This window comes from Argentina silus (genome assembly GCF_951799395.1).
Source record: "Argentina silus genome assembly, chromosome: 17".
NCBI classification, from domain to species: Eukaryota; Metazoa; Chordata; class Actinopteri; order Argentiniformes; family Argentinidae; genus Argentina; species Argentina silus.
In genome coordinates this window covers 1,121,472-1,135,789 of record NC_139671.1, presented here as the reverse complement: position 1 = coordinate 1,135,789, position 14,318 = coordinate 1,121,472, and the positions used below count along the sequence as shown (strand labels likewise).

At 50.6% G+C, this 14,318-nt stretch overlaps 1 protein-coding gene across 2 annotated transcripts in view; it reads right to left on the bottom strand.

Annotated features, from left to right (window-relative positions):
• The window catches only part of akap7 (A-kinase anchoring protein 7), a gene marked incomplete at its 5' end in the record, with an annotated part of 23,866 nt that extends 10,317 nt beyond the window's left edge, over window positions 1–13,549 (bottom strand). The window contains 7 exons of one of the 2 annotated variants that reach the window (XM_083689416.1): window positions 7,920–8,067; window positions 9,219–9,331; window positions 10,541–10,701; window positions 11,643–11,779; window positions 11,967–12,100; window positions 12,614–12,763; window positions 13,216–13,549. In XM_083689416.1, coding sequence (XP_083545542.1) covers window positions 7,920–8,067; window positions 9,219–9,331; window positions 10,541–10,701; window positions 11,643–11,779; window positions 11,967–12,100; window positions 12,614–12,763; window positions 13,216–13,549 — 1,177 coding nt within the window. The remainder of the gene's footprint in view (window positions 1–7,919; window positions 8,068–9,218; window positions 9,332–10,540; window positions 10,702–11,642; window positions 11,780–11,966; window positions 12,101–12,613; window positions 12,764–13,215) is intronic. The other variant, XM_083689417.1, reaches the window with a different exon arrangement.
• Window positions 13,550–14,318: the final 769 nt, after the last annotated feature.

Genomic DNA, 14,318 nt, shown 5'->3' with positions numbered 1-14,318 from the left:
ACACACACACACACAAACACAGCTCTGCCGTGCAATGTCAAACTTGAGGATGACTTTATGTTTCTGTGAAGGTCAGCTCACCATGGAGCTTTAAACCTGGTCACGAGGCAGTAGCGTCTCACACACACACACATACACAGGGAACACACACACACACACACACACACACACACACACACACACACACACATACACAGGGAACACACACACCACGCACACCGTGCACACACACACACACACACACACACACACACACACACAAGCAGCTGTGTACGGTAGATAACAGTTCCTTCATATTGACCTTTTCTTGTGTCCACTGAGATGATGTTATCTGTGGTGACACCAGCACACAATAAACCCACTCCCTGAACTCCATGACTGCTGCAACCACAGGACAAGTCCATATTCATTATCTATCCATAGAAATAAAACATATCCTACCTTTTGGTCTGAAGTACCAGACTCCACCCTCTCAGAAAGACTCTACTACAGCCCAACCTCTAAGCACGCAAAACACACACACACACACACACACACACACACACACACACACACACACACACACTGAAATCTTAAACACACAAACACACAGTTGAACAAACTGTAGGATGGGGTGACAGGAGGGACATTTAGTACCTCTGGCTCTGGTACAACCACAGAGTACAACCACAGAGTACAACCACAGAGTACAACCAGAGTACAACCAGAGTACAACCACAGAGTACAACCACAGAGTACAACCACAGAGTACAACCACAGAGTACAACCACAGAGTACAACCACAGAGTACAACCAGAGTACAACCACAGAGTACAACCACAGAGTACAACCAGAGTACAACCAGAGTACAACCAGAGTACAACCAGAGTACAACCACAGAGTACAACCACAGAGTACAACCACAGAGTACAACCACAGAGTACAACCAGAGTACAACCAGAGAGTACAACCAGAGTACAACCAGAGTACAACCAGAGAGTACAACCAGAGTACAACCAGAGAGTACAACCACAGAGTACAACCACAGAGTACAACCACAGAGTACAACCACAGAGTACAACCACAGAGTACAACCAGAGTACAACCACAGAGTACAACCACAGAGTACAACCAGAGTACAACCAGAGTACAACCAGAGTACAACCAGAGTACAACCACAGAGTACAACCACAGAGTACAACCACAGAGTACAACCAGAGTACAACCAGAGAGTACAACCAGAGTACAACCAGAGTACAACCAGAGAGTACAACCAGAGTACAACCAGAGAGTACAACCAGAGTACAACCAGAGAGTACAACCAGAGTACAACCAGAATACAACCAGAGTACAACCAGAGTACAACCAGAGAGTACAACCAGAGTACAACCAGAGAGTACAACCAGAGTACACTTAGGAGGTCACATATTTTACATTTCATTATTATCATATTTCACCCCCGCTCCTGGTGATCATTCTACAGCCACTAACACTGTGTGTGTGTGTGTGTGTGTACAGTCACTACCACAACATGGTTTCTCCTAAACAACACTGTCTCTTCTTCAGTCACACTGGGCTACACACATTCCTCACATGCATGTGACCAGATCACACCTTCCTGACACGTGTGTGTGTGTGTGTGTGTGTGTGTGTCAGCTCAGATACAGCCTAGGTCCTGTATGTTGTCCCCTGGCAGTCCTCAAGGCCTGACTGTGTCTAATATGAACCCTGTGAGCTCTATACTAGAACACACACACCAAGAGAAACACACAGCTCTATACTAGAACACACACACCAAGAGAAACACACAGCTCTATACTAGAACTCACACACCAGGAGAAACACACAGCTCTATACTAGAACACACACACCAGGAGAAACACACAGCTCTATACTAGAACACACACACCAGGAGAAACACACAGCTCTATACTAGAACTCACACACCAGGAGAAACACACAGCTCTATACTAGAACACACACACCAGGAGAAACACACAGCTCTATACTAGAACTCACACACCAGGAGAAACACACAGCTCTATACTAGAACACACACACCAGGAGAAACACACAGCTCTATACTAGAACACACACACCAGGAGAAACACACAGCTCTATACTAGAACACACACACCAGGAGAAACACACAGCTCTATACTAGAACTCACACACCAGGAGAAACACACAGCTCTATACTAGAACAAATAATGGGCAGAGATGAGAGAAAGTGTAACAGTCTGTTTCTCCTGGTATCCTGCTGGAGAGAACTAGGTCCCGTTTCTCTCTCTCTGACCTCCATCAGGCCGAGTGTGTTTGTTCTCTTCTGAGTCTGCCTGTCTGTCTGTCTGCCTCCCTGTCTGTCTATCTGCCTTCCTCTCTCTCTCTCTCTTTCTGCCTGTCTCTCTGTCTGCCTGCCTCCCTGTCTGCCTGCCTCCCTGTCTGTCTCTCTGTCTGCCTGCCTCCCTGTCTGCTTCCCTGTCTGTCTGCCTGCCTGCCTGTCTGTCTGCCTGCCTGTCGTCACCGTTTCACCTCTAAATCACAGAGTGACTGAACAGAGAAAACGGTCATGTGATGTCATGGTTAATCTGCTGCTGTACTGAAGGGGACACAAGAATGAGGGGAGAACACAGTGTAATGTCAGAGTGTCCGCTGGCTGTGTCTGAGGGGGGGAGGGAGGGAGGGGGGAGGGAGGGAGGAGGGAGGGAGGAGGGGGAGAGAGAGATAGAGAGATAACATCTGCCTGTTGATCTCTCCATCTGTCAGAGAGGAACAACAATACTGTGGAATGCTGGAACATCGCCACAGCAACCACGATCACCATGGCGGATTACTGTCCAATCAGCAGTAATACCCATGAACAGGAGGAGGAGAGGAGGAGGAGGAGAGGAGGAGGGAGAAGAGGAGGAGGAGGGGGAGGAAGAAGAGGAGGAGGAAGAGGAGAGGCGAGGCAGACAGACAGACAGGCAGACAGGCAAACACACAGACAGACAGACAGGCAAACACACAGACAGACAGACAGGCAGGCAGGCAAACACACAGACAGACAGACAGGGTGACAACTTGAAAAGGTCACCATCACTCTCAGCCCGCAGAGAGGAAGGGAGGGGAGAGAGAGAGAGAGAGAGAGAGAAAGAAAGGAGGAGTAGTGGACGAAAAAGAAGAAGAACGAGAAGGAGGAGGGGAAGGGAGGAGAGGAGAGGTGAGAGAGCGGAGAGGAGAGGAGAGGAGAGGAGAGGTGAGGTGAGGAGAGGAGAGGAGAGGAGAGGAGAGGAGAGGAGAGGAGAGGAGAGGAGAGGTGAGGAGAGGAGAGGAGAGGTGAGGAGAGGAGAGGAGAGGTGAGAGAGCGGAGAGGAGAGGAGAGGAGAGGTGAGGAGAGGTGAGGAGAGGAGAGGAGAGGTGAGAGAGCGGAGAGGAGAGGTGAGGAGGGGAGGGGAGAGGAGGGGAGGGGAGAGGAGAGGAAATAGAGTGAAAGAGGAATTGATCGATCGATTTACAAGTCATGTGTTGAAGGCCTCTTTCCTGCAAAAACAACATGACATTTAACCAGCGTCTGATGTAATGAATCCAGGCCATTCCTCCTCAGACTGCACAGCTGAATTATTCACCAGACAACCATATGCATGAATATTGTATCATCCTTAATAAGACACATACCAGCCTGCAGTTCACTGAGGCAGGCACGCACACACACACACACACATCCACATCCCTGACCTAAACACACACACGCAGACACACACGCAGACACACACGCACACACACACGCACACACACACGCACACACACACGCACACACACACACACAGCCTGTCAGCCTGTCGCCCTGTCATACGGAGATCTGTGGTCAGCTGCAGGGGTGTGACAGGACAGCCACTGACTGACCCTCACCATGACCTCTGACCCCTCCATAACATCATCACACTGTGACTCACTCTGGACACCCAGTCAGTGGTCACACACACACACACACACACACACACGGCATGTCAGACCCACGGTCTTGGACAGCACAGGGAGCAATTAGAGGAGATGGCTGGTGGGAGACCCCTGGCACTAGCACGTCCACACACACACACACACACACACACACACACACACACACACACACACACACACTGATGAACCCAGTTGCAACTGGCACTGCCACCCTGTAATGGCCAGCTGATCATCAGCCTAGTCACACAGCTGCCAGAGAGCAGGGAGGAATACAGATACACACACACACACACACACACACACACACACATACACATACACATACACACACATACACACACATACACACACACACACACACACACACACACACACACACACACACACACACACACACACACACACACACACACACACACACACACACACACACACACACACACACACACACACAGCTTTTCACTGTCCTGGCGCCCCACTGCTGTCATGACTGCAGAGTCACTACCAATCTTCCTCCGTAGATTGAAGACCCGTCTCTTCAGGCTCCATCTTAACTGTCCCTCCTAAAGACCTCTCCATCCCCTCTACAAGTTTCTCTCCTGTTAATAAAAATATATATAATAATAACACAACAGATGTCTAATCACATGGTGAATCATCACACTTCCCCACCATGGCTGGTGTGTGTTCTACTAGGTTCATTAGCTGGTGTGGGGTGGGTGGTGCAGCCAACGTTATGGCACCTAAACAAGACATCAGGGTGTTGAGAGAGTCTATTTGTGTCATCTAGACCCAACACATCCTACTCTGCTACGTGGTACACAACAACAACAACAACAACAACAACAAACAACAGGTACCACCCCTTCACTGCCTGCTGTCCTGTCCCGATCCAGATGGCTTCTCAGGCATCCCAGGAGCAGACCAATCAGAAGCTCTGCTGACTAACCAATCACAGGCTCTGTTGACTGACCAATCGGAGGCTCTGCTGACCGACCAATCAAAGGCTCTGCTGACCGACCAATCAGAGGCTCTGCTGACCGACCAATCAGAGGCTCTGCTGACTGACCAATCAGAGGCTCTGCTGACTGACCAATCAGAGGCTCTGCTGACTGACCAATCAGAGGCTCTGCTGACTGACCAATCAGAGGCTCTGCTGACTGACCAATCAGAGGCTCTGCTGACTGACCAATCAGAGGCTCTGCTGACTGACCAATCAGAGGCTCTGCTGACTGACCAATCAGAATGACAGGAGGATCCAGAGCACGCTTAGACGTGTGGTACTGTCAGTAATATAAGCTAGCTTATGTTGCTAACAAGCTAGTGTCGTCATACTACCCTGGAGCTAACAAGCTAACAAGCTAGTGTCGTCATACTACCCTGGAGCTAACAAGCTAACAAGCTAGTGTCGTCATACTACCCTGGAGCTAACAAGCTAACAAGCTAACAAGCTAGTGTCATCTGAATATATTGGAGCTAACAAGCTAACAAGCTAACAAGCTAACAAGCTAACAAGCTAGTGTCGTCAGAAGAGACGAGAGAAACAACAATTCAACGACTGTATTTCAAGGTCCCATGATGAGCATGTGAGTGAGGAGCTTAGTGTACTCCTGCTTTTAACATCACACGGAAACACAAAACAGCATCATCAAATCTAATACAATACACAATATGACCATAAAGTTTACGTTTATTAAATGATAGGACTAATAAAAACCAACTGCTTTTGGTGATCAGATATCAAAGAGATGAAAAGCGCGATGCCACTGGTTTGTAGTTTCCTGTTCTCTGTATGAATGAAGGGGAGCTGGGAACATATTGGTATGCTGAACCCTTCTGTTCCCTCTTGCCCTAAATCTAAATCAGTCGGAAGATAGATTAACTTGTCTCTGGCTGTCTGAAAGCCACTTACACACAGACAGACAGACAGACAGACAGACAGACAGACAGACAGACAGACAGACAGACAGACACCAATGTATGAGCTAGACAGTCAGTGGAGACAGTCAGTGCACATAAATTAGCCTGCTCTGTCCCCACCACTCAGACACACACACACACACACACACATCCATGGCCTAAACACACGCACATACACACGCAGACACACACACACCTGACCGAAACACGTGCACACGCACGCACACACACACACACCTGACCGAAACACACACACACACACACATCCCTGACCTAAACACACACACACCTGACCGAAACACGTGCACACGCACGCACACCTGACCGAAACACACACACACACACACACACACATCCCTGACCTAAACACACACACACCTGACCGAAACACGTGCACACGCACGCACACACACACTCCCTGCGTGTAATGAGGCTGGCTGTCATTCTCTATCACAGCCACCAGGGGGCAGCCTACAGCAGCAGGAGAGGACCAGAGAATCCACACGTGACAATGCTCTAGTTAGGCCCCTCCTGTCAGTCCGTACTGCTCTCTGTTCGCTATGGAAGTGAAAGAAACCGATCTCAACATAGTCATGAACTTCACTGAGAACTGTCAACTGAATATAGAAAGGTTGTGGTGTTTACTCAGAGCCTCTAACAACAACAACATGAAACAGACTGTCAAGGACACTGACGTTCCAAGTTGAGCTCATCTGCTTAATGATTTATTCAGAGAGGGACAGAGAGAGAGAGAGAGAAGGGCAGATGGAGAGAGAGAGGAAGAGAGAGAGAGAGAGAGAGAGAGAGAGCAGGGGGGGAGAGAGAGAGAGCAGGGGGGAGAGAGAGAGAGAGAGAGAGAGAGCAGGGGGAGAGAGAGAGAGCAGGGGAGAGAGAGAGAGAGAGAGAGAGAGAGAGAGCAGGGGGGAGAGAAAGAGAGAAAGAGAGAGCTCTTAAGAGTAAAAACACTGAAGAACAGAAGCCCCTGAGAGCCACTCAGACAACAAAGAGAAGGCAGAGGCAATGTTTACTCCCAACCAATTACCAGAGTCTGTCTCTGTCAGACCCAAACCTGAGGACAGAAAAGTGCTACTGAACACCACACCTCTAACTCCTGTTAGTCCCTATGGAGGGATGGACGGACTACTGCCTGAACACCACACCTCTAACTCCTGTTAGTCCCTATGGAGGGGGGGACAGACTACTGCCTGAACACCACACCTCTAACTCCTGTTAGTCCCTATGGAGGGGGGGGGACAGACTACTGCCTGAACACCACACCTCTAACTCCTGTTACAGTTAGTCCCTATAGAGGGGGGGGGTGGAGGTCGGGGACAGGGGGACTGTGCCTGGGAAGAGAGCAGGGGAGGCTGGTGGAGGTAGAAAAATGGAGGATGGGCTCTCTGTAATGTATGGAATAGAATGAGGAATGGTACCAAACACGTGTCATTCCATTCCATTCACTACAATGAGCCCGTCCTCCGATTTCTACCTCCGCCAGCCTCCCCTGGTAGAGAGCTGTCCAGGTGACGCAGAGGACATACATAGCAGCTGTAACCTACAAGACCGTGGCTGCCTATCACCCCCAACAGAGAGGTGACAGCCCCCTCTGCCGGTCAAACAGGGACACTGCACCTCCCTATTAATTTCAGCTTCCCCAAGGACAACTGCACAGATCAAATATAATCAATTGCACGCCTGACAGAACGGTAGCTTCAAATGAACTCTTTATAGGAGCTCTCCGGAGAGAGACACAGAGCTTCCGGCAGGATGTTCTAGCTTTGAAACAACAGCGTTGTATCTGGTTAAACTGCCTCTCAGGTTTGATGTTCGCCCCAAGCAAGAACAGATGGAATGCATGTCTTATTGAAGTAGCATTTCCCTGGCTTGCTTCAGCTTTCTGATCACATCGTACTACGTATGTGTGTGAGTCTGTGTGTGTGTGTGTGTCTCTGTCTGTGTGTGTTTCTCTGTGTGTGTGTGTGTCTCTGTGTGTGTGTGTGTGTGTGTCTGTCTGTGCGCATGTGTCTGTCTGTCTGTGCGTGTGTGTGTGTGTGTGTGTGTGTGTGAGTGTGTGTACTCACCGAAAGTGACGGAGGCCTCTCTGTGGTAGTACCCATCGGGGGTCTTGTTCTTCAACATGGAGCACAGATCCAGCCTGGAGACCCTCTCCTCTCCGAGCTGCAGCTGAGCGTGCTCTGAATACAGGGCTGGGTTCAGCTTCTTCACTCCCTGGGAGAGAGGGGGGGAGAGGGGGAGAGGGGGAGGGAGGGGGGAGGAGGGGGGACGTGAGGATGTGCTGCCGATCACATTTGACAAGAATCACGGACGTGCTCAGAACACACCCTTCCCTCCCTCCCTCACACACACACACACACACACGAACTGGGAGGAACAGAGTGTCCCCAGGCGTGTGTGTGTCCCTGAGGGGGTTGATAACCCCAGGAGGAAATGCGTCGTGTCCCGCCAGCCAAAAGATTAAACCGCGACTCCCATCTTCCCCTGCTCCCCCGGGTCAAAGGTCAACGCCTCATCCATCGTTGCTAGCGTGTGGTCCAGCCAGAGGGACATCACTATGACATCACTGACCACATCGCTCAGCCAGGGGGGGGAACAGGTCACACACACACACACACACACACACACACACACACACACACACACACACACACACACACACACACACACACGAGTGTGTAAAGAGCCTGTTTCCTTCCCTGGGACAGAGACTGTAGATAAGGCAGGTTGAAGGTAGACATTAGTCATCTCTACAACTTTCAAACAACCACTCTACCTTCTTCCTACCTAACAGCTATTATTAGAAAGTATCATATGTCCCAAAAACACCTCCTTTTCATCCTAGAGCCCGGCAGTGAACAGACTGCGTGACTTCATATACATGAACATAACTGGAATCATAATTAAACAAATAAATGAACTAAATAAAAACATGACTGTATTGACTGATGTCATCCTAAGAGCTTTGGGTCTTGCGTCAAAGACGGCAACAGTAACATCAATTATCACACAGCTACTGTTAGTGTTCAGGTCTCACACACACTCACACACACTCACACACACACACACACACACACACACACACACACACACACACACAGTTAGTGTTCAGCTCTCTCAGATAAGATTAAACATCACGCAGTTAGGTTAAACACCCTCAAGAACATTAGAGAGACTCACCTTAAAGCTTAGGAGCTTTAGACACACACACACACACACACACACATTCATCTGACTAGCTTAGCTTAGCGTAGGAGCTTTGGACAGTTTTATATATACGCGCGCACACACACACACACACACACACACACACACACACACACACACACACACACACACACGGAGAGAGAGAGAGAGAGACTCACCTGACTGCGAAGCTTGGGAGCTCTGGACAGCTTCATGAACGTCAGATGAGGCTTGAAGTCTTTGCTGTCGCCAGATGACAGACCTCTCTCCTCAAACGCTCGCCTGGCCAGCTCTGCTAGCAATGACACACACACACACACACACACACACGGGCACACAGACACACACAGATAAACGGCCAGACAAACACAGTCAGAGGGTGAGTTAGAGAACAACAAAGCTATTTGTAGAGCAGGAGGACAGGGGGGAGACAGGGGGGAGACAGGGGGGAGACAGCAACTCTAACCCTGGTGTAAGGCTAGGAGATAATCAATAGAGAGAGGAGAAGAGAGGGGAAGGGGGGAGGGGAGAGGAGAGGGGGGGGGAGAGAGCAGGAGAGGAGAGGGGAAGGGGGGAGGGGAGAGGAGAGGGGGGGGGAGAGAGCAGGAGAGGAGAGGGGAAGGGGAGAGGAGAGGGGAAGGGGGGAGGGGAGAGGAGAGGGGGGGGGAGAAGAGAGGAGAGGAGAGGAGGGGGGGAGAGAGCAGGAGAGGGGAGGGGAGGGGAGGGGAGGGGAGAGGAGGAGAGGAGAGGAGAGGATGGGATGGGGTGGAGGTGGAGGTGGGGGGAGGGCGTGGGTGGGGGCAGGGGTTAGTGGAAGTGCAGAATGATAACATGAGGCTCTCAGACGCTCTCTATATTTAGACTTCAGCTCCTCTCTCATCTGCAGCCACCGCCGAGCTCCATCCCAAACAACTACATACACACTATCTAGCATGGAAACAAACCAACTAACCCTAACCCCCCCTTAACCCTAATCCCCCTAACCCTAACCCATATCTCCACTGAAATACTTCAAACCATAACATTACATTTCCTGTTGTGAAGAGCGTTCACATCTGGAGTGCTGACTCAAGGAAATCCTCAATATGACGACTGTACGTAATCTTCCACTGTCAGCCAAGCTGTCGTCTACAGAACACACACGACAGGGGAGGCTGGTGGAGGCAGAAATCGGAGGACGGGCTCATTGTAATGCATGGAATGACCCACCTCCACCGGGTACCAGGAGGTGAAAGAGGAGGAGGAGAGGGAGGAGGAGAGGGAGGCGACAAAGGAGGAGAAGAAGAAGGAGAAGGGGAAGAGGAGGAGAAGGAGAAGGAGGAGGATGAGAAGAAGAAGGAAGGAGGAGAAGAAGAAGGAGGAGGATGAGAAGAAGAAGAAGAAGAAGGAGAAGAAGAGGAGAAGAAGAGGAAAGGAAGAAGAAGAAGAAGAAGGAGAAGAAGGAGAAGGTGGAGGAGAGGAGAGGAGGGGTGGCATCTCAGCTGGCAGCGGCCGTACCCACCTGCGATGCGTGCCAGTGTGGCGAGGTGCTCTCCTGGCGCCAGCTCTGCGAACACCACCTCGTTCCTGAACTGCCCCACGCCACAGAAGGGCAGGACCAGCTCCCGCCCCCGCAACAGCTCCTGCAACGCAGCCTCCATCTGGGACACGGCACACACAGCCCTGGGAACACACACACACACACGCACACACACGCACACACGCGCACACACACACACGCGCACACACACACACACAGGCAGGCACGCAGGCAGGCAGGCAGGCAGGCAGACACACACACAGGCAGACACACACACACTCCTTCATCTGGGCTACTGCACACCGCTCTGACATCACAGCATCAATCCTGGTATTAATCCTCTATATCCTGTCCCCCCCTCCCTCTTCCCCCTCTCTCCTCCCCCTCTCTCCTCCCTCTACCACCTCTCCTCTCCTACGTCACCACCACCACCATCATCATCATCTTCATCATCTTCATCATCATTACTCTCCCCATGGCTGCTAGATCATGTGTGGGTAACTAATGCTAAACATATCCCCTGTCTGTCTGCCTGCCTGCCTGCCTGCCTGTCTGCCTGCCTGTCTGTCTGCCTGCCTGTCTGTCTGCCTGTCTGCCTGCCTGCCTGCCTGCCTGTCTGTTTGTCTGTCTTCCTGTCTGCCTGTTGGAGAGATTAGGGTTAGGGGTGAGGTGAGGTGAGGGGGAGGGGATAGAGTTATGGGTGAGGTTAAGGGGGAGGAGGAGTAGGAAGAAGAGGAGGAGGAGGAGGGGGAGGAAGAGGAGGAGAAGTAAGAAGAGGAGTAAGAGAAATAGGAGGAGGAGGAGGAGGAGGATAAAGAGAAGGAGGAGGAGGAGGATAAGGATGAAGGAGGAGGAAGATGAATAAGAGGAGGAAGAGGAGGAGGAGGAGGAGGATAAAGAGAAGGAGGAGGAGGAGGAGGATAAAGAGAAGGAGGAGGAGGAGGAGGATAAAGAGAAGGAGGAGGAAGAGGAGGATAAAGAGAAGGAGGAGGAGGAGGAGGATAAAGAGAAGGAGGAGGAGGAGGATAAGGATGAAGGAGGAGGAAGATGAATAAGAGGAGGAAGAGGAGGAGGTGTCACTCACAGGTTGACTTGGTCCTGGTTGGCCAGGTGAGTGACCAGCAGGGTGAGGTGGAGGCTCCCAACGGGCACCAGCGCCCGCGCCAACCTGGGGTCTCTCTGGAGGACCACCCTCTGGATCGCTGCTACAGCCTCCTTGATCTAGAGAGGGAGGGAAGGGGGAGGGAGGAACAAAGACAGATAGAAAGATAGATAGTTAGATATGGCGAGTGAGAGAGAGAGAGAGAGATAGAGAGAGAGAGAGAACAGAGTGATTGATATGTGACTACAATGCAATTAAAAAGAGGACTGAAGCAGTGTTGTGGACAACCACGGCCCTCCATCGTACCTCAGGGTTGGTGACGGGTATCGACACAAAATAGTTTGGCCGCTGCGTCTCCTTCTTTTTCCTCTTCTTCTCTGCGTCCTGCTCACTCTCTCCCATCTTCCGTTTCATCTTCAGGTTGCCTTCGGGCTTGGTGACTAAGAGGAGGAGGGGAGGGGAGGGGAGGGGAGGGGAGGGGAGGGGAGCAGAACAACAGGACAGGCATGGGAAAATGAAGAGCCATTTTTAGACTGAGCTCTATACTTGTGCTGTTACTGTGTACTGGTGTGGTCTAGTCGCTGGTTCACCATGTATTATTCATCAGTATGGGGGGGGGGTGGAGATATGGAGGCCATGTGACGTCAAGGCCGGCTGCTGGAGGAGAGTAAGGATCCTGGCCTCACCTACACACACTGTAAACACAGACAGTCAGTCCTTAGGGGAGGCCGGTGGAGGTAGGAATCGGAGGACAGGCTTGTTGTGATGCATGGAACGAAATGAGGAACGACGTTAAACACACGTGTTCCATGCATCACAACAAGCCTGTCCTCCGATCCCTACCTCCGCCAGGGTGTGGGTTTGAGGCCATTCCTCATTCTGTTCCATGCATCCCAACGAGGCAGTCCTCCGATTATTTCTACCTCCACCAGCCTCTCCCCTGTGTTACTTACAGCCCAGGTCTTTCCACATTGCTGTGCTGGCGAAGGGAAGCTCAGCCATCAGGTTGTCACAACATTCTGACGCCTTAGGCTTCTGCCTCCGCCCACGGGCCTTCCTCGCCCCCCTCCGCAACCTCGTCTTCCCTCCATCTTTGTCGTCTTCTGGCCGTACATGAAGACAGGAACAAAGGAGGGCAAGGACATTGAATAAGAGTTCAAAACAACTAACTTTTCTGATTTCATTTTCCAACAAAAACAACTGCCAGCATTGGTTATATAAGTATTTCTTGATATGGTTGTGTAACTGCTGACCTGCTGAACTGCTGACTGTGACTGTGAAAGTGTGTGTCTGTGTGTGTGTGTGTGTGTGTCCTCGCGCCTGTGTGTGTGTCCACCTCTTCCACTGTTCTGTGTTGACAACAGTCTGATAAACAGCCTGGTAGGCTGAAAGACTAGACATCTTGTGATGTGCTATGCTTCTTTGCTTTGTCCCGTTGACACATGACTGAGGGGTTTTCACACGGTCAGATTAAGGCAGAATAATTTAGTTTTGCCCCTATAATTCACCATAGCTTCATGTAGTGAAATCATGCACCATCGGCTATAGTTCTCACCATTAACCGTTGGCTCCGTCACATTGAGATTCAGGTGATTCTGCCCGGGGACGGGACCAGTTGATACGTTATCGTACACAGGGCCAGGTGACGTAATCAGTAGATCGTTATCGGCGGCATCTTCGGTCCCCGTCCCGCATCCAGAGATGGGCTGCATGTCTGTCCACTCCGGCTGAGCTTGTGCGACCCCGGAGAAGCGGTTCTGACTAGGTACTTCGGTCCAATTCAACGTGGGACTTCTCCGTGCAATCCGCACATTGATGTGGTTGACCGACAGCACGCTCTGAAGCACACAAATCCCTCTTAATGATTTGATGAAGTGACGTCCGAGCATGACAACCAGGACGAGATTATCCAGCAGGCAGACACATAACTCGTAGACTTGTTATGTATCATCAAGGGCATTTGGTTGAAAGGGAATTTAGCATATTGTACGGCTAGTACATTTTAGCTGGTTTACGGCAAAGCAGTGAGTGAATCGGAAAAAGCTGACAAGCAGTCCTTGTGGTGCCTGCTTCTACCACCTGTTGAAATAAGTCATTCTTGAGATGACAGCTGGCAGGAAGATTTGCAGAGCTACTTAGCTAGCCGGCTATCCCTACTTTAGTCCTGTAGCAAGCCAGCTAATTATAACTTTTCTGCAGGAAATCAAGCCAAATGTTACGCGAACATGCATCGGCTACAGCACGGTTATCACTAGGAACCCTAGAAGAAGGCTGTGGAACCCACCGTCACTAGAACCATGTGTCCACCTCGAGCTCAGGTTCTGCTACACAATATAAACAACTACGGAGACGCGGAAGGATCAAATCAATACGCGAATGTCCAAAACAAAAGCTGGATTTGTCATATGACATTCCCGTGCTCAATGCTTCAGTCATGAGTCCAGTTATGGTAATGTTCGACTTTTATCTATGTATTTGTATCGAAACAAGTATTAACTGACCTCTAACCGCTCGTCGGGATATTGAACAATGTCTTGAAATAGCGGCAATGCTAATCTGTTAAGGAGCTATACTCTTTATTTACTGTGCTTTTCATAACCTTTAAATCAGTGTTCAGCTGCTTGGTGACTGTTCCACCCTGCCGACTGGGGCGTAGTA